Consider the following 20,409-nt stretch of genomic DNA (forward strand, 5'->3'; position numbering starts at 1 on the left):
GTTTTCTATTGGCTAGCAGATTCACAGTAAAAAATGGTTTCGTTTGAAAAGTAATCATCGAAAGTCAAAAGCAGGCGTGTTTTGTCCACAGTCACATACCGTTGAAATGCAGGCTGGACAGTACCAGTCTCCTTCAGGAATGCTGGTGATTTTGGGTTTGTGACAATAAGTGTGACACCCTTTGTCACAGCCGTCGCACAACAGAAGAAGGTCCTCATTATCCCCCTTTTTGCATATCTGACAGTACTAAAACAAGAAGAAACCAATTTAAACAAGAAAACTTCTGAAAACATTGATTTTTTTATATCTTTGGAGCATTTCTTACCACTTTCATGATAGACCTTTCCCAGGCGATGGACTTCTGCAGCTGCTGAATGCACATGGCCAGTTGGGCGGCACTGCGAACCTCACACAGGGCTTTCCTCCACACCTTCATTCCGTGAGCCACCTCCTCCTCACCACTAAGAGAAGACAGGAAGGTGAATATCCAAAAATCCACCATGCAATGAGAACATTTGGATCTGCTTTAACACAAGATCTTTGGCATCAGTTGAGAAAAGTTGCCAGCAAGACAGCAGATCATTATGAGCTCTGGCTGTGCAGAGACAAGCATGAGGGTGCTGGGGAGGGGTACACACCCATTCTGTCAGGTTAAAAAGTACGCTCATGCAGAAAGGGTTTGTTAAATTCTGGAAGCCAAATGTATGCTCATAATACGGTTACACAGGAATAACACCATGCAGATGATTGTAGGAAATAAAAGTCAAAACAACAGTGAACATCGACAATGCACAGAAAATGAAACCAAGTGGAGCCCCTACCACCCAAAAAAAAACAAAAAAAAAACACAACAGGAAATACTCCATGAGTATTGCACACAACAGATGCCCACAAGTCTGACAAGCAAACACAAAAATCTGCTTTTAAAGCAAATGACCCTCAGTTTTGGAGTGACAGGGGGAAACACAAAGCACAGACAGAGAGAGGAAGGGGTCTTAGTGGGAAAGTGGGGAGCTTTGGTTGGAGAAATGACCTACCCTTCCCTGTCAGCACTAGTGGATGGGGCGGGGGCAGGGACAGTGACCGTACCCACATTATCCAGCCTGATCTGAATGGTGGTACCTAAGGGGCTCCTCAGGTACCTTCTCTCGATGTTGCGCTCCAGATCGGCCAGACGTGTCACTGCTATGTCCAGCGGGTTGTCCGGGTGACGCATCACCCCGCCCTTGTCTCCGCGCTCCTCCAGATGCTCCTTGGAATCCTTATCTGCATTTCCTGAAGCTGCTGTCGGTTTAGTCGGGGGCTTGTGCTCGTAGTACACCAGATCCTCCCGCTCAGACTGAGGATCCGGATAGGTCCAGCCCTGGAAAGAAAATGATCTGTTAGGTCTGTTGACTAAATATAAATTACTTAAAGAGATTGTCATGAACTTCGGCCACCTAACATAAAGGAGGATGACCCTAATTCACCTTGACCTGAAGGCTGGCTGCAGTGACCTTCCTCTCAAGTTCCTCAACCTGCTGCAGCACAGCAATGTCCATTTCCATGGCCTGTTCCTCCACACACCAGCCACGAACAGACTCCACACTGACCTGGCTCTCTTCAAGGTCCCGCAGCTCAATCATAGCCACTAAATGAAGACACAGCAGATGTTGATCAGTTAGAGACTCACAAACACTTTCTGCACCAGAATTATTACGCTTACGGTAAGGCTTGCAAAGGGACTCACCATCTTTGTGTTTGGTGCAGACCTGCGGGATTATCTCCAAGTATTTCTGCATCTGCCTGTGGAGGGCCCGCTCTCTGATTCCTCGACTGTGGAGAGCATCAACCAGTGCCCGCAGCTGTTCGATGTGAGACACTCGCCACCAACCTGTCAGCAACTCTGAGGCAATAAATACACACAAACACATTAGCTAGAACACATTACCTAGAACCCGAGAAATTCTCGAGAATTGTCTTTTTCTTCTGTATACAACCTGTTAAGTTGTCTACATCAAGCAGAAGCAAGACTACATAATCTTAATGAGATAATTTAGTCTAGCTTTAACTAAAAATTTTTGTTTCGTCATCAGCAGTGCCTCAGAATCACTCACCCTCTGGAATGGGACGAGGTGAGGTGTGGTCGAGAGACTTTGGCATCTCCAAGGCAGGGGAGGGCATGGAGGAGCTTTTCTCAATGCGAGGTATCGGTGACTCACTCTTACTAGACACACTTGCTGTTGTGTTGCCCTCCAGACACTGGCCTGGCATGGGGCTGGGGCTACTGCACAGAGGTAAGCTGGGACTTATCATACCGCTAGGCCAGTTTGCAAAAGAAACTCCAAGCAACGAGCCGCCTGACTTCAACTAAAAGAAAGACATAAAGAGACATGTTATAAAACTGAAGATAAAACCGCATGGCTTTTTTTAAAACAACAAAAAAAGATAAAATGCTCAAGGCCATCAGTCTTACCTGCAGGGCAGACAAAGGGTAGTTGAGGAGACCGGTTGGGTGATGGGGGCTAGCTGATGCAGAGGCAGCAGAAGGTGTGAGAGGTAGGGCAGGGGAAGGAGGCGGAGACCTCGGTCTGCCAGGTGTGGAGGATGCCTGAGGAGAGCCACGAGGCGCTCCCGGCGGTGTAGTGGTAAGAGATGTGAGGTCACAAGGGTTGCGAGGAAGTAGACTAAACCAGTGTCCGCTCCTCTCTGTCAGAACTCTGAGCAGCTGGTCATTGGCTTGAAATACGAGGTGTGGAGATGGGGCAGGAGAGGATGTGGGAGGGGTGTTCCCTGGGCTTTCCTGTGGAGCTGGCAGGCAGGGGAAAGATAACGATGTTGAAGCTGGAGGAGGGATGTTTGTAGTGTCATTAGTGGTCACCAAGGAAGGAGTTAATGCTGCTGCCGGCTCTGGGGTGTTATGAATGGGGGAGGATAATGTTCCTTTTTTGGAGGCGTTAGGAATGCTAATGGGACTGCTGTTTTGTCTCCCATGTGGACTCTCCTTCTCCTCTGCCTTTAGGGACTGCTTGCCAACATCCTTACCAACATCTCGGAGTGTGCACAGTTTGGAAACACAGCTAGACTTCTGGTAGAACAGATCCTGAGAGTTTTTCTTCCCCTCGTTTTCCTGACGCTCATCTTTTTGTAGTTCCAAACTCTGTGTCCGGAGGTTTTGCCCATCAAGGCTGCTAGTTTTCTCCTTGTGCAGTTCAAACTCTTGCGGTTCCTCTTTAACCTTGACCTCCTCTGCAGCTCTTCTCCTCCTCTGTCGCTCCTCCTCCAGTTCCTCAGGGGCTATAAAAAAGAACAAGTTTTAAGTATGATGAAAAAGAAAAACTAAGTGTTATCATTTTTATAACAAAATAACACGCTTTTCAAATTCTTCAAAGAGGATAAAAAGAAATGCCCAGATCATGAGAACTCACAGGAGCTCCTGCTATGATTAAAATCAATCCTGTTTTTTGTGGTATTTGATTTTATTGAATGTGTCTTGTGCCGTTTCTACCTTCTCCACTCTCCATAGCTTCTATGAAGACCCCTCCACAGTGGGGAAGAACCCAGTACCGACGGCGATACCGGTCCTGGCCGTACATCATGGAGCGCAGAGAGTGAGATATCTCAAAGAGCTTTCTTCTAGTCTGATGATGTTGCTGAAAAACATAAAGAAAAAAGATTCAGATGTGCAGCTCACATTTTGAAAACTTTGTTGTTTATATCATATTGATATTGCTTAGCCATGTTTATTCTCTCCCCTGACTGTAATTCACTCTGCTTTGATTCAAACTTGATATTACCTCAAAGCTAATGCCATCTAATCTAATAGATTAAACCCAATTAGGTCTCATACAGTCTGATCTTGTTGTTCTGGGTGGAAGTGAGCTTGTAACTTAAAGAGCAAATTGCAGGTTAAATATTAGAAAAATTCAATCTAAGTGATGTTCAATGAATCATATTTGAAACATTTATTTAGCTTTATAGTGTTTTGGCTGCCATAACGAAGTAAATTTACTAATAAAAGTGACATTTCCACACCAAGTCCCGGCTGATGCAAGTCAGGCTCAGTAAACTGCTGATCATTCACGCGCCTGCAACTGGATGGCTGATTGGAAACTGTGATTGGGATCATATGAAAGCTGGAGAAAACCAGATCTATTCCCTAGCATTGCACAAAAAACAACGGACATCGCCCCATCGGCAGCTGGTGTTTCTCACTACTAACCCCCAGAGATTTTTCTCTGATCTGTTTTCAAGTGTTACAAACAGATCACTGTGCAAAATCTCTCAGAATGACATCTGTAGTACTGAAAAATGGCAGGAAGCTACTGGACTAAACTATTGGAATGCATAGTTTCCCTCTGAGGACAAGCTGTAAGATTTCTGTGACTGTAATAAGTGATTTTACTTTTTCGATACAGCAACAAATTAATTCACAGGCTTATAACTTAAGGCCTCAGGTCCATCATTTGTGTAGTTGTACATATTTAAGTCTCTTCATTGTGTGAATTAGCATTGTTATCCAATGTTTAGTGCTGCAAAGCTAAGCAGACTCACAAGAGTTACGTCACTTCAGCTACCTGTTTGAGATACAGAAGTAAAATTTCACAGAAAAGCAACACAAAAAAAGCCTAAATAGTTCCTATATAAAGATCATTTAGATTCAAAAATCAATTCCTCACATATTTTTCTAAACACTGATAAAAGTGAGGCTCTAGCCTGCAATCTGCTCTTTAGCTTAGAACTAGTTCATGTTTTGAGTAATCTGGCAGAATAAGGAATATTGAGCACTATGTGACACATTATTAAGGTAATTTAATAGGCTAATTAACATCCCCACGGCAATATAAATATGCACAAAGAGTGCACCAATTTAAAATAATTGGTATATGAGACGTTATAAATGTTGTCAAAAAATTGCATACAGAAACAGCTTTCCATAGACCACCTTACTCTATTAATATGCAAGTATGTACCGGTATGTATGCATGTATGTATATACAGTGTATATTTATGTATAGATGGATTGATGGACAAAATAGGGGATAGAAAGCAAAATCAATATTTTTTCAGACATTTCCCAACTGTTTAGGAGCCTAGAAATAAATCATTTTAGCTTTCTCTAATTTTGTTAAGAGAGTGGTGTCTCGTTTTACTTGTTCTTTCAATGAAGATGTGTTTAACAGCTGGAAGGAAATGTTGATGCTGACATGGAAATAAGCACCCCATAATCATGCCTAGTAATGCTAAAAATAACAAACAGCTGTAATGATCATTGTTTCTCTGCTTTATCTCTTTGTGCAAGACTTCCCAGGAGACTTTTTCAATCTCTCAGTGTTCTGCATGCAATCACACATTATTAGCAACAGCCAATTTGACTTAAACATTTATGGTTTAAGTAATTAGCTCGTCATACCACATACTCATTCTACAGAGGAGTGTACCTTAGCTAATTTCTCTATTTGCTTCTCCAGCTCCTCAATACTGGTGGCGTGGTCAACTTCGTCCTGATGGGAGGAAAGTGTAAGTGATTAAAATAAGGTCAGCTTTGATAACAAGCGTTCACATACATCCGCTTTAGTTTTACCTCATCAAAGGTCTCCACTTTTTTAACCTTTTTAATTTCCTCTTCCTCATCATCATCGTCCTCCTCTGCCTGCTCGTCACTGTCATCATCGTCGTCGTCATCATCCTCACTGTCTCCTCCAAGCTTCCTCTTGCGTTTGGCAGCAGAGGACGGAGTACCAATCGACTGGTTCTCTTCCACACCAGTGCTGGCCTCCCTCTTCCCAGTTCGCTTGGCATAAATGGTCTTCAGCCTGCGTCGACATGCACAACAAGTTTAGCACTGAATAAAATAAAAAACATTTTCTTAAAGCACCGGAATGCAGGAAAACTTACTTCTTCAGTTTTCCTTCCATAATAATCTTGTCCTTCCTCATGTTTGCCATTTGATCCAGATTCTTGTCAATCTCACTGCAACAGGAAATGCATTACTGTTAATTACAATTGTGCTTTTAATTAATGTTGAGATTAACTGGTTGCTAGAGAAAGCAAAGGAAAAATGATGTAACAGCGTGTATCCCAGAGAGCAAATTACTTCTACACTTTGTTTAAAAGCACTGCAAATTACTGCCCTTTATTAATTGTTTTCAAACTAACTAAATAATAACTGCCTTGTGAAAAACTTTCAACATTAAGCCCACAGTTGATATGAATATATGAGCTGCATTTCTTTTTTTTATTTTAGCAACCACAGCGAGAGAAAGAAAAAATTAGAACAATGCTGAGCGCTTTTAGAACCACCAGGCATGATGTAATTAAAGCAGAGATAGTCTGGCCAGTTTTCAGTTTGTGTTTCTTCTCCTACCTGATAACAGCTTTACTGCAGGCCAGTTCATTAGCCAAGAACCCAAGAATGGAGGCCTTCTGGGAAGGCGTGTGAGCCTGGAAGGCTTTGGTCTTCAGACTGAGGGCCAAAGGAGCCAGATCCGTGTTGGCACAGTGGGCACTCATGTACATCTGTAGCACCTCAGAGACGTTATCCCTGTTAATGCCAACGTTGGTCAGGTGGTCCCCCAGCATGGTTTTCGTCTGATTGTGAGGGAGTTGATGAAAAAGACAAAAAGTTTGAGACCTTACATTTACTTTCTGAATTCAAGTTCGTCAGAGGGATTTATTCATAAGGTAATAAGATACATGTTTTCTTATTAATTACTACAGTTTGAATTTAGAACTTATAACAGTAGAATTTTTTTCTTCCACTAAACTTTACATTAAAAAAATAAAGAAAGTCCAAGATTCAAACTCCATCTTTAAGGCTTTAACTATCAGTATTTCAGAGTGAAAACAATTACATATTATCATTTTAAAGATTTACAAAGCCTAAAATTTTTCCCTAATTAAGTCAGTTCTTCACCTTCTGTCCAGGTGGTAAACCAGGATCACAGACTGCTAAAGAGAGCAGTTTGACCAAGAGGTCTTGAACTTGGCCCATGCTGTCCCCAACATTCAGCAAGCCCTCCTGCAGCATTCCCAGGGTGGGGACATCGGCATTCAAATCAAGCCCTAAAACTTTGCCAAAGCCTCTCAAGAACTGCATCAGCATGAGGCAGTCTGACACGGCCTGTCCAGGGAGGATGAGGCCAGGAATCCGGGAGAACTCTGGGAGAGGCTGGACACAGAGAAGAAGGGAAAGTTTGATTGATAGCTGCTGCTGTTGTGGTCTGTAAAAACTTAAAAGTCAATAAGCAAGATATTAGCTAACGTACAGATGACATTACTTTATTATCAAAATGTTTATTTATTTGACAATTAAAGTAACATTTTATAGATGCATTACAGAGTATTATAATGAGGCATTCAATTCCTCCCCGATTCATTAGAGTGTGGCAGCTTTTAAAGCAGCAACATCTTGTAAATATCCCAGAACTAGTTTAGTGTCTGCTTCACAGTCATCTTACACATCTTATACCACACATTTTTTCTTCCACTCAACTTTCCATTAACTACCTCAGCATCCTGGAAAAGGAAGATGTGTATGATGTATCTTTGAATTTTACTCTTGAGTTATATTCTAGTTTATAAAAATAATATGGATATAGAAATATAGAAATATATTATAGATATATTTCCAGAAGCTGAGTGGGTATTTTCATTAGTTGAAACATTAAAAATTAACCTCAACAACTGGAATATGTCTCTATATATTTAAATAACCTATATATGAGTATGCCAAAGTGGTAAGATACACCTGTACATGCATAGAAAAAATAGAAACACATGATGATGACTTCCAGATTACCGATAATGCAGCTTGTGTGCTACATTGTGTAGTTCATGAGTTCAACCACTAGGGGGAAGACATGTCTAATTATTAATAATCATATGATTTCAGACTGACCCAAAGTGCTTGCCCAACTCAGCCACAATAAGTCTATTATAGCTAGTGCACCATCACCAATAAAACTCTGTTTATAAGAACACCAACCTTATGGTCAGAGAGACACATATCTTCATTGGGCTTCTTCAGTTCCCTCGCTATCTCCAGCTCCAGTCTCCTTTGCTCCAGTTTACGCTCTTTGTTCAATCGCTTCTCATCCCTTTTCTCCTGCCGCAAGCGTTCACGCTCCTAGAGAGTCAAAATTTTGGGAAAGCATTAAGGCAAGTGTGTGCGTTTGTGTGTAAAAACAGACAAGGGGCTTTGCATGAGTTTGCTGAGCAGTGTTAGAATTCAGCCTTAATGCTGCTGCGCATTCGCAGGAAAAGTGCTTAAGGGCCAGAATCCTTTAACTCGGCAGGAGAGTAGAGGAAAAAAAAGAAGTGAAAGTGTATAACGGAAGGAAAAAAGCAGGAATTCATGGAGAGAATAATGACTTTGGCCCTTTTTATAGTGTGTGCATGTGTGCGTTTCTGCATTCAGTGGAGTGCATGTGAACTACCTCTGCTTTCTTGCGGGCCTCAACAGCCTTCATCAGCATTACATGTTGCCTCCTCCTTTCCCTCTCCTAAAATGCAAAAAAATAAATAAAAAAGGGGGACGCATTAAGGAGCACAAACTGTACAAACAGCACTCAAGGTCGACTGAGTTGCTTATGTATTAATGTAAAACTGTGAATTCATTAGAGGCACCATACTCCAACAAACACAAAACAATGCTTCACATGTATACACTTTTCACATGTATGGTGGAAGCATAAGTGAACAGTACGGTAGTACGATGACAACCAAAAAAGCAACACAAAAATGCGATACAAAGTAGATGTGATGAGAGGCTAAATAAAAAAAAAAAAAAAAAAGGAAAAAAGAAGCAGCTTGAATCGGTGACGGCGCCTCTAAACTAAAGCTGACAACAAAAGCAACAAAATGCTAGTTCCAACAAGTGGCCTGACGCGCCACCCGGCCGTTGTAATCAAAACAATAATAGCAAAAAAATGACGCTAGTCGACGCTGATCCTTATTTTCAGGCTCAGGCCAGTAATATCTAGTGAGGGAATGACAAAGAGGAACAGATAGTTAAAAAGCAAACTGAGCAGTTCCACTTTAGTGGTTTTGGCAGCTGAAGTATTAGCACAAAATGTGACTGCTGAGGATGAGACATCTGTGTTATTCGCCGGTGCATGATACAACGCCCACTGCAAAAAGGGCACAGGACTCATCAGTGACTGACTATCATGTTATTTGATCTCTTTACGGTTTTCTGTTCCTCTGTATCAGCCCATAATTCCCTCTGTGATCCTGTTGCTACTGTTAGGGTTTGTCTGGAGGAACTTTCAGCACATGGAGACTAAACCAGGTTGTTTGTGTGGATAGTTTTCTCATCGTTATAAACAAACAAAAAAGGCTAGACACCACAAGTTCTGCTCTTCGGTTATTTTTTCCTTATTTGCTGTTTTGTGTCAAATGCAAAGATAAAAAAAACAAACAGGTAAAATAAAAAAGGAAATGAAACCTGCACATTCTTTTAACCCTAAAACCCTAAGAAGAAAGGGACGTTGGGACAAAAAATTTGCTTGAAATTGAAACATTTCTTCATGTATCTCACTTTTTATCCTCTAAATTCCTTTGAAGGAACATATAAGAAGGCTAAGGGAGGGCTAGGAAATTATTTCTTCATTCATTTTAAAAACTAGATGGATAGATCTTTAGATTCAGCTGCAATTGTGTAGTATGAGTGAAAAAAGGTCTACAAGCAGGAGAGCCAGGCCAAATAAAAACAAAACAAACAAAACCCACTACTCAGAAGCATTTTTGTCATCATGGTGGAATCGTGTATGAGCTTAATCCCTTTGTGAACTTAGTCTATTTTGAAAGCAAAGTTCAAACTGTGGGGGAAATGTGCCTGGAAGTGCCACCACCATGGAGACAAAATGACTCCTAGTAGCCGTTTTCATTCTTTGTGCAAAGTACAGGAACAGTGAATGACAGAGAGGCTGGCATGGGGCAGGTTAAAGTCCAGAACTCTATGGACTGCAGAACAGATGCACGGACGAACAGACACAAGCTCGATCTCTGGGCTGAAATCGTCAAGCACTCATGGGTAACACAAGCTACTCCGATACAACAGTTAGACGATGTGCGTGATGGATGGAAACTCCTCGAGCGCTCGCTCTCTCTCGCTCTCAGACAGTGAGTGTGGATTGCTGAGCAGTCTTTGCAATGCATTTTGAGTAGAAGGGGGGAGGGCAAGGGAGGGGGAGGGGGACAGAAGCTGCCTGGCCACCGTGACAGGGTCAGTTGTCCCTCAGGACGAGCAGATGGAGGCAGCATACTGACTCTTTTTCTCTTTTGTTGGTTTTGCTGGAAAGCCATGCAGAAGAATGTAGTATGACAGCAGCCAGTGCTACACTTAATGCATTGCTATGACAACCATAACACAACCAGTTACACGATGCAGGTGTTAGATGTACAAAAATAAACATACCCATACCATATCTAGTCTATGCCTCTCCAACTCCTGGCAGAGAGAGTTGGCAAAGTATTATGGAACAGAAGTGATCACCAATACTAATAAGCAAGGAGTTCAATGAAGAGCAATACTGGAGCATGTCATTAAAAACATGTTTTGGATCTAATCTCATTCATTCTTCAGATTCTCACACATCCATTTAGAATATTCAAACGTATGCTCACACACATTCAAGGAATGCTATAGCTAAATCAGGCATGGGCTGGATGACTACTGGTTTAAGACTTAAAAAACATTTCTGCCTCTACCCTACTTATTATAACAGCACACTGCAAGTCAGCTGGCTGAAAAAGGGGCTCCTTTAATTGCTAACAGGACAGAAATATTTAGCTGTTTGGATATTGTTCTAGTGATGACACAGCAATGATATTGAAGTTAAAAACACACACATCTAATCCTAATTAACATGATTTTACAAAGAAACTACAACTGGCAGATTAAATCTAAATCTATTAAGCAACGGGCTGCAGGCTAACTTCCTGAGCTAAATCCAACTTATTATTCTCACTGTTACTCAACAAAATGCAGACCAGTATACAGTTATTAAAACCTGAGCTTAAGCACTGGAGCAGTTCCCCTAAATTTAACTAAGAATATTGTTTTTTATAACAAAATTCCAATAAGGAAATGTAATAGATAATGTGGAAACTTTATTGTGATAACATAAATTATTGCTTAGATTTTTCACATAAAAGAAATGCGGTCATGACTTTCATTTTGATTAACGGTTATTGTGCAAACACCATGATAGTGGGAATCCGTTGTGTTTTGCCTCGAGGCGAGAATCTCATCCCAGCCCATGCCCAGGCTACATGCCTTCCTACTTTAGTAAACAATGCACTTAAGAGTCTAGGAAAGTTCCGCTTGAAGCTTACCTGGTGTTTAAGAATCTCCGCCTGCTGCCTCCTTAACTCTTTCTCCTTGAGAGGGAGACAGAAATAAAGAGGGAAAAATTGATATGCTCCCCTCCAGTTCAAAACATGAAAATGACTACTGACAGATGGGATTTTAGCTTATTTCAAACACTGGTTTTCATTTATTTGCTTCATGCTTTCCAAGCAGGAAAAAAACCCATTATATATTTTTAATTGACACAATCATCCTCATTAAAAAAAAAAGGTACATTACAATATGTCCTTTAGTGACTACTGATGAAACGTAAACATACCTTTATGCGTTTTTCAGCTTCCAAAATTTTGGCATTGGCAGCTTCTTCCTTCTTTTTCCGTTTGGCCTATGAATAAAGATTACAGTGACAGGAACACATCAATCAGTCTTGGTTGAGAGCTTTGTTTCACGTAAAGTGACTGTTTGCAGCTTTCTGGCTTGAGCAAAGATTTCCACGCTCCTGAATGCCAGTCAAATTTGTAAAACAGAGGGAATGAATAATGTATCTCTTTAACGTGTAATTGTAAAAATGTTGAAGCCTCCTGTTAAGTGTGGCTTGCCAACCGTGTCAACTCAAAATTGATTTAGTCCTGTTAAAACACTTTGAAGCTCATACAGAATAATTGTGTGCGTCTGCAGATGTGCGAACGTGTGTGCAACTTGGAATACGTGTTTGTGTGCGGCAAACAGCACTTTTTTTCTCCCTTGACCCATTTATGCTAAACTGTTACTGTTGTCTGATAAAAAAAAAGACTTTTCTGTCCAATTTAAATAAGGTCTGAAGAGGCAGCAACATCCATTTTAATATTCAACACCCGTCAGCCAAGACCAATTTAGCATTAGTTCCATGTGGAATTATGCCTAAGAAGACGCAACTCCCTCCAATGCATGCTGCTGTTCAGTAATGAGCTTTAGGAAGATTAAAACACTATGGACTTGGGGGCTCCAGCAATCCAGGAATGCTCTGTTTAATCAGAGGTGCTGTTGGATCAGATTCTCTACCTCCAAAATTTGCTGCGCTCTCAGTTCTTTCTCCATTCGAATCTGCTGAATGCGCTTGATCTTTTCCTGAAAAATAAATAAATAATAATGAATAATAATAATAACATAATCCCAACAATTGACAACATCCACTGACAAAATCTCCTTCCAAATATTGAACTTTTCATTAGATAAAAAAAAAAAAGATGGCGAGAAGAAGTGGTGACAGAAATCAGCAATTTAAAGTTTAAAGGTGCTTGCTATTAAAATAAATAAACCTATAAACATCAGTACACACCTGCTGCTTAAGAATCTTGATCTGTTCCTTCTGTTTCCTCCTCTCCTCTGCTGCCATGATAGCTGCAAAGAGACAAGGTTAGTGTTTTTATGACAAAAAAAGAAGAATAAACTTAAAAAAAAAAACCCAGCAAGAATGTGTTAGGGGAACACTAACACAACAAATATTTGACTAAATGATTTGTTATAAGCAGTATGTAAATAAAACAGATGAATTACTTAGTTAAGCCTCATAAGTAATTATTGTTCTACTGAGGTTATAATGAGTTTTTATGATTCCTTTAGGGCCTGAAAGAATTCTTGTGAAGAGATTGATGCTTTTATTATACTTATATATACATATTTACTTTAAAGTGTAAAAATAAGATGCTGAATGCTCCTACCTTAAACTATTTTAAGATATCATATTAAATGATTACATTTGAGTAAAATTCTATTTATGAACTTAAAATAAATAGAAAATTAAAAACAAATATACTTTCTTGAATACTACCTGTAATCCTCACAATAAACACTAACAGAAAGATTACCAGATTACCACGTAGTAGACCTGAGTTATAACAACATTTAATCTCAATTTTGGATCAATAATTTAATTGAATTAATGATTAATTATAATGAGGTTTTATTTCCAACTGCACTGAATATAAACAAGAGCTTGATTCTTATGAGTCGAGATTTTTGAGCAACCTAAACTTTAAAACTCATTCAATGACAAAGACTTCAAAGTATTCACATTTTTAGGTTAATTTTAGGGTCCAAATGAGGTTTTTTAAGATTATCTTGAATAACAGTGTTTAATAAAAGCAAAACAAAAGATGGATCAATTTCAGGCCTTAGGTAATGTTAACAAAAGTCTGGATAGTTTTAAAACAATTCCTAAAACAAGCAGAGCGATTTAAACATGATCAAATGTCATTTTGAGTTTGGCTGATCATCAGATGATGGAAATAAGCTGCTGGCAGAAACAGAATTTTTTATTTTTTTTTACAGAAAGGCGACTATATTTGACGCTTTGTACTATAGATAATAAATATATATAAAATTAAAAGAAGATGAAATACATTTTTAAAAGTTAAACATCTGGAGGCTTAGCTAATGGTGTTTCATTTTTTAAAAGTCATTATCATGCATATCCAAAATACAAAAAAATCTATAAGCATAATGAACTAGCAGCATGGTAGCAAATAGATTAGAGTAAGGAGAAGATTAAAGCTTGCGCTTTAAAGATGAACATCGACACAAACAAAGGCTGTAAGAGCAGCATGAGCTCAAAAAAGGACCTGCTGGTATTCATACTGCACTCATTCAGATCAAAGTAGTTGGAAGTGTCAGTCTGACCAAGTGAATAACCTGCACCAGCATGTTTATCGCTCCATGCTCTCTCACCTTGCTGTCTGCGAGCTTCTTTGGCTGCACGTGCCAGTGCCTGCTTTTCCAGTTTTCTCATCAGTTTCATCTGGGCAGCTTGTCGGGCAATTTCTGCACAGAGAAAACAATATCAGTGAAAAACATCAGGGGAATACATAAATATTGTTCTAATGTACCATAGCATTGGATGTCTCTCTTTATATCTGTTATGGGGGACTGTTTCAGAGTTTGCTTGTTATTATAGATGTTAAACTAATACTTTGAAAGCTTGTAGGACTGTTTTCAAAGTATTAGCAGAATTTTATCAAAGCCAAGAAAAGATCTATGATAAACCTTGAAAATATACTATTAATAAAGGCAGAAAAGCAGAAATATAAAGACAAATGCCATGGAAATAAAAATTGGCAACACAAGGAAATAAATGTCTAAAATAATTAATATTTTTTACAAGACTTTCAGCTTCTACTACCTGCATAACGATGGGGAGATTAATGACCCATGTATTTATAACAAACACATATTAAGGCTCATTTCCTGTCCTTACCTTGAGCTTCCAGCTTGCGCAGAAGTTTGACCTCACTGGGGCTGGGCCCTTCGGTTACGAGCGGATCGCCGACGTTGGGAGGTCGTCCCTTCCTGCGGCGACCAGTTTTGGTAACATCCCCCACTAGCTGCCGCTCGGAGTTCGGAGGGCGGCCCCTGCGACCCTCCATCGCCAAAATTCGAGGAACAACCTCTTCTTCCTTCAACAGGCTCCATTGTAAACCCTGGAAAAATAAATCAGTAGCACATGGAGAAAATGGAGGACAACGTGAGCTGAAACCGATAAATCCGCTTTTAAGCGTTTATCTTCATTAAATAAATTCAGTCATTCATTCTAAAAAAATATTGGACTTATTTGTTTCCAGAAAACTACAGACTAAATTTACATTTTATTGCATCTGTTTCTCTTCCCATCAGTGTACTCTGAGTCAATTTTTCTGTCTGCAGCACACCTACTTTGTCCTTAAACTCATTGCATCACAGCCATAAGGAACTTTGCACTAAGTCTTTACCCACGCCTTTTTTCTTTGTATTTTGCCTTCAACAAACCAGACTTTCTTGCACTTTACTCAAGTGGCAACTTTCCAAAGTATGAAACCGAATGTAATTTAATCAGTGAACACAACATATCTAAGGCTGACAACATTCTTTGGTATGGACGTCGTTACTCAGGAAGAAGAACTAACTAGTTTCTATATCAGGAAGTTTTTTAAAAACATAAAGTTACAGATACAGGCAACTATTTTAACAGTGAAGGTGTTATCTTTCTCAACACATCTGTAGTTTATTCTGACAGTGAGAAAGAGCAAAGCATTCAGCAGATAACAGAAAGGCTAAATGGATTAGGGAACTGTCACACCTTTTGGGTTTAGCCAGCGTATGCTTGACGTCCCAGAATCTCCTAAGAATAAGCTGAACTTTTTGTGTATTTTTTCAATTTTGGGCGTATACATAGAGTATTCATAATGAAATGATGCACAAGCAACCCGGAGGCACCCCGTCTGCATAAAAAGATGTCTTTGATCGCGGTAATAACCTAACTGCTGTTTATCGCCCAAAAAAAAAAAAAGAAAAAAAAGAAAAAAGGTTTGCAGTCAGCGCAGATTCAGCGTCATGCCTGCTAGGAAGTTTGCTGGTCGTAGTCGTGGGCATGAACGCAGGGAGGATCCATCACACTCACCTCCTCGCTCACCCTATGATGGGGATGACGTCTGGAGGAGAAGTTACTCAGATTTTGGATAAGCTGGACGCCACAACTTATGAGTTACTTACATTTAACGCATGGAAACGATCATATAACTTACCTGGAACTTATGCCCCACGTATGGGTATATGCTGGCATACGCCAGGAAATTTTGAGCATGCTCAAAACTTCTCGAAGTATTTGCCGTATGTGCCGCTCATAACTTATACAAAATGTACCCATAACCTATCCAACATATGCCAGTGTTTTTGCCAGATTTTCCGTGCATCAGGCATACGCTGGTCTAATTCGCCAAGGTGTGACAGGGGCTTTAAGTTGTTCTGTTCTTTCAGCCTCTGGTATGGGTTAGCTGGGAACACAAAAGCTAGCAGCACATCCATTTTACACATGATGTGATCTTATCTGTATCTAAAAAAAAAATTAAAAAAAAATGTATGTATATTATGTAATTTTATATACATATTATGTTGGGTCACCATTTCTCATATTTTCTTATAATAAAGTTCTTAAAAACAAATTGAAAGCAGACTCTAATGAGGACTATTATTTCACAGCATTTCCGGTCTGTGACAAGTAATAAGAACAGTCATAAGAAAGTCTGTATAAATTGATGCAAAATGAAATAAAAACAATATGAGGCATGGATGGAGACTTTTGCACATAGCTAAAATACATCAGTGGTCACCTGTGGAAGTAATGTCAACTGATTATTGCATTCTTCATGCACAGAGAGAGGCCTATGAACTTGGACTACTGAGGGTTTAGGTTGATTCCTATCAGTGACAGTGACTGCTGCACGGAGCTTTGACGGCAGCTAGATGAAAAGATGAACAGGGATCAGGGACAGAGAGAGAGATGAAAGGCAGTCACCTGGGGTCCTTCTCTGGCTTCATAGAAGTCACCAACCCTTATCTTTGCACTGAAGCTAAAATTATCACGCGTGATGCCACTTATTCCATTTCTGGATAGATACTACAGAAGAGAAAATAATAATGGCGTTGGTTTAGGCAGGGAGAAAAAAAAATAAATACGAAATTAGCGACATTGAAAAGCAATTGGAAGGCACTAGACTGGGGGAAGTCTATGGCAACAGAGCGTCTGTGCAGTGCTACTAATCATTATAAAAGCAAGGGGACAAAAAAAGAGCAAAAGCTCTCAGGAGTGAAAAATGGATCTGACCTTGGGATGCACAATTCTGGCCCCTTTCTATTTATCTGAGGCATTGCTAGTCTTTTACTGCCTGCTGAAAAGACTAGAAGTGAGCGAATGTTACTGCGTAGACATTTTTTTTGTCAGCACTACACTCAGGCAGTTTGGACAAAAGCTATGCTTGAAATTTCAATGAAGCAAACACAGAAGACTAGACACAATTGAATACTGAACAAATCGGGCAAAATTGTGCATCCCCTGAAACTAAGCATTAATCATTTCGGCGGCAGGGAGAGGTGAATAAAGTGGCACAAGAAGTGATTCTAGGAATACTGTCTCTCACTATTAGGGTCATGGAAAACGGGATGGGAGCGGGATTTAGGTTGGAGAGCAGCTGAAGCAGAAGCAGGGGGCAGAGTTCTCCACTACTGATACACAAACATTTCTGTGAGCAAGCTGAAAATTCACCCATGAATGTACCTAAAAGAAAAACGCTATACCATAAAAATATGCTGTCAGCGATGATTATCGCTATGCTTCTTCTTAAGAACCAGTTGTTTTCATTGGTTTGCCCACAGGTCTGCTGGTGTATCACTAATGAGACGAAATGTGGCACTTAAAGCACAGGCTACCTTCATCACATCTGGGTACTGCCTTAGTTTCTTGCCACAGGGTGCATAGTAGGACACCTCACCCTGTGGGCGTCCACCCACCGACTTGATTCTTGTTTCTCTCCGCCACCTAGGAGTATAGAAAAACAGGTGTTCCATCACCTCAGTGCATAAAAATATAATACAAATACTCAGTCTTTCCTGACTGAGTTTCTTGTACGTACCCTAACTCCAGAGGAACCATCAAATCCTTTTCATCCATCACCCTCTTTCTTTTCCCCAGACCTGTAGAGAGAAGGTATGGACCATCAGGGAAAGCGGAGAAGCTAGCACACATCTGTGATCTTTGTTTTTCCCACCACTACCAACATCATGTGACACATGCAATATTTAATGCACAATTCACTAGAGGGCTATGAAAGAGCACTAAAGTCAAATAAAAAAAAAACTGAAAGAAATGTTTTTAAGGGAAGATCAAGCAACTGAGAACAAAAAGCACAGGTGGAAGACTGTAAACGTGTTGCTTCCTGGCTAGTTACACCTATGTCCTGTTTTCTGTGATCTGGGAGCTCTCTCATTGAAAGTGGCGGAAATCAACCTCGCTGCTGTGCCAAGTAACTTGTCAAGACTCTTGGGCATGCCCCTACAGGATTTTAGAGCTGCAGTTGAGCTATGACAACAAACTGTCTCCTTCCTGTCTTGCAAAGAGGAACAAGCCCTCTTCATATTCACCTGAGTATTAAAGGGAGTGTATTTCCTTTTAGGCAGCGTACTTACATTCTTTATACATGTGGTAGTATCTTCAGAGCAGTTACTTGGGCTTTACATTGTACCAAACACTGAACACTGAGACTTATTGGGCATAAAGCCTCATGGTGAGGTTGGAAATAGCCACATTATTCCAAAGGGGAAACTCCATCGACAGCTTTACAGCCTTTTCTTTCCATTAAAATCAAAGAGTTTACTTTTGTGTTAAAATACTCTCAGAATCAGTGGATCTCTCCAGAGTGACACTTTTCAGAGCTTTTTTCCCCTAATATCTTTAAATACACAGGTCTGGATTGGAGTCAGTTATTCCTTTATTTTTATCATGAAGAAAGGTGAATAGCATTTTTCCTCTGATGCATTATTAATTCTCTTTGTAATAATTAATTGTTACATGTATACAATTCTCTTACATAACTGAAATGGATTGCCTATTATGGCTTTAACTACTTAATAAATAGTCTTTATTTCCAAAGGAAACCTATTTTGTACTTAAAGGAGCAGCGTAACTGTTCATGTGAAAAGCCAATCACAGATTATAATAAGTTAATTGCATCTCAGCAAAGTCATCAGGTAAAGAAGTGATGCAGCGTAAAAAAATTACCCTCCCAAAAAAGTTTCCATTAACGGCTATAATGGTTCGGATTTGCTCTGAGACATAAATGTGCTTCAGCCTCTTTGAACAAAACCATTGATACTAAAGTAAAATAAGGATAATTAATGCTGTATCTACAGCAGGCAAGGTCCTAACTGGTAATTTCAGTATGGGCATTACGTTAGTTCCCCCCTTGCATTTTCAACTTATTTCCAGGAAATACTTCTATGACATTAACTCAGATTGATGGTTGGCTTTTGTTCCTGTCATGAATTCCTTACAGCTACACAACTCAACTACTGCAAAACAATGCAGAGTCTTCTCATAAAACAAGAATGTGTCAAATATTACCTTACATAAAAAATACATGTGCAGAGTCACAATGACAATTTACATTTTAAATAACTGTTAAGAGAAAACTATTAACTCGAATGTTTGCTAGCAGAGCATCTTTGCTCGACATATTCAAAATGGGAATCTTGATCTACTTTTCAGACTCACTGTGCAGAACCTTTACGGTGTGTCACTTTTTAATCATAACTGCATCATTAAAGGTATAGTGGAGGATTTTCGCAGATTTTTTAAAAGACTCGCTCTCTCTCCACTTAAAAAAAAAAGCACATGCACAACCCTGTACCTGCTCCTGAGAGGGAATGCCTAGTAAACGCGTGCACAAGTCCATCTCTCCTCTTGAACACTCTGTTTAAAAGTTGCTGTTTGCATCGCTCATACAAGCTCACTTTCCAAAAGAAGATTTGCAATTTTTCCACTATGTGAGACTCACCACAGGTAAGTGAAAATGAGGATGAGCACGTAGGACGGCCTTACGTAAACTATCAATAGTATGATTGACAATTAGGAGGACCACTTACTATGATGATCCATCCGGAAAAAGACCATCCTCCACTATAACTTTAAGCTGTATTCAAATAAGACGGCTAATAGCATTAAACACACATCGACAAGCCTCTGAAACATTTGCTTCATCTTTTTGAACAATGGATTGTCAAGTGTTGACCAAGGGTGCCTATTAATCAGTCGCACTTGTCCTCACAAACTCTATTATAAAACATTGCAAAAGAAAGAAAAATGCATTTAGAAATTAAAATATGTGATGGAATCCAATTTTGAAGACAATACCTAATGGAGAAGCTAGGCTATAGGAGGAAGAGCCTGCAGAGCTGTGATAGGCCAAGGCACTGGAGCTGGTGGCAACAGAGGGGCTCTTGATGACCTGTAGGTTGAGAGGGGAGCAGCTGGTGGCGGTGTGGTTGGTTGAGGTGTTCAGTAGCTCTGGACCTTTGGTAAGTCTGCAAGGAGTCGTTTCCTTCTTAGATGATCCAGAGGGCAGCAGCTTTAACTCCTTCACTTTCTTTCCTGAAATGTCGCTGTCAGAGTTGCTGTCAGACTCTGGAAATGGAAGAACAGTAAACACAAAAAAGAAGGAAATAAACTTTCAAGAGCATCAATTCATAACAATTTTATATATATATACTATATTGCCAAAAGTATTTGCTCACCTGCCTTGACTCACATATGAGCTTAAGTGACATCCCGTTCC

The 20,409-nt window shown here is 39.9% G+C and overlaps 1 protein-coding gene across 12 annotated transcripts in view; it reads right to left on the reverse strand.

Annotated features, from left to right (window-relative positions):
• baz2b (bromodomain adjacent to zinc finger domain 2B) overlaps positions 1-20,409 on the reverse strand; it is a 79,573-nt gene that overhangs the window by 3,574 nt on the left and 55,590 nt on the right. Inside the window, exons 10-35 of one of the 12 annotated variants that reach the window (XM_015371253.1) lie at positions 19,989-20,258; positions 17,713-17,773; positions 17,510-17,618; positions 16,599-16,700; positions 14,526-14,748; positions 14,000-14,092; positions 12,612-12,673; positions 12,335-12,400; positions 11,613-11,678; positions 11,320-11,364; positions 10,406-10,432; positions 8,418-8,483; positions 7,967-8,107; positions 6,896-7,150; positions 6,347-6,570; positions 5,878-5,952; positions 5,564-5,795; positions 5,421-5,483; positions 3,488-3,632; positions 2,456-3,276; positions 2,097-2,349; positions 1,730-1,885; positions 1,470-1,630; positions 1,038-1,363; positions 326-461; positions 100-246 (exon numbers count right to left, since the gene is read on the reverse strand). In XM_015371253.1, the coding sequence (XP_015226739.1) occupies positions 100-246; positions 326-461; positions 1,038-1,363; positions 1,470-1,630; positions 1,730-1,885; positions 2,097-2,349; positions 2,456-3,276; positions 3,488-3,632; positions 5,421-5,483; positions 5,564-5,795; positions 5,878-5,952; positions 6,347-6,570; positions 6,896-7,150; positions 7,967-8,107; positions 8,418-8,483; positions 10,406-10,432; positions 11,320-11,364; positions 11,613-11,678; positions 12,335-12,400; positions 12,612-12,673; positions 14,000-14,092; positions 14,526-14,748; positions 16,599-16,700; positions 17,510-17,618; positions 17,713-17,773; positions 19,989-20,258 (4,325 nt within the window). Of the gene's footprint in view, positions 1-99; positions 247-325; positions 462-1,037; positions 1,364-1,469; positions 1,631-1,729; positions 1,886-2,096; positions 2,350-2,455; positions 3,277-3,487; positions 3,633-5,420; positions 5,484-5,563; positions 5,796-5,877; positions 5,953-6,346; positions 6,571-6,895; positions 7,151-7,966; positions 8,108-8,417; positions 8,484-10,399; positions 10,433-11,319; positions 11,365-11,612; positions 11,679-12,334; positions 12,401-12,611; positions 12,674-13,999; positions 14,093-14,525; positions 14,749-16,598; positions 16,701-17,509; positions 17,619-17,712; positions 17,774-19,988; positions 20,259-20,409 lie in introns of all 12 variants that reach the window. The other 11 variants (XM_015371258.1, XM_015371252.1, XM_015371261.1 and 8 more) reach the window with 11 other exon arrangements.

Source organism: Cyprinodon variegatus, unplaced genomic scaffold (assembly GCF_000732505.1).
Source record: "Cyprinodon variegatus isolate N-32 unplaced genomic scaffold, C_variegatus-1.0 Scaffold55, whole genome shotgun sequence".
Lineage (NCBI taxonomy): Eukaryota > Metazoa > Chordata > Actinopteri > Cyprinodontiformes > Cyprinodontidae > Cyprinodon > Cyprinodon variegatus.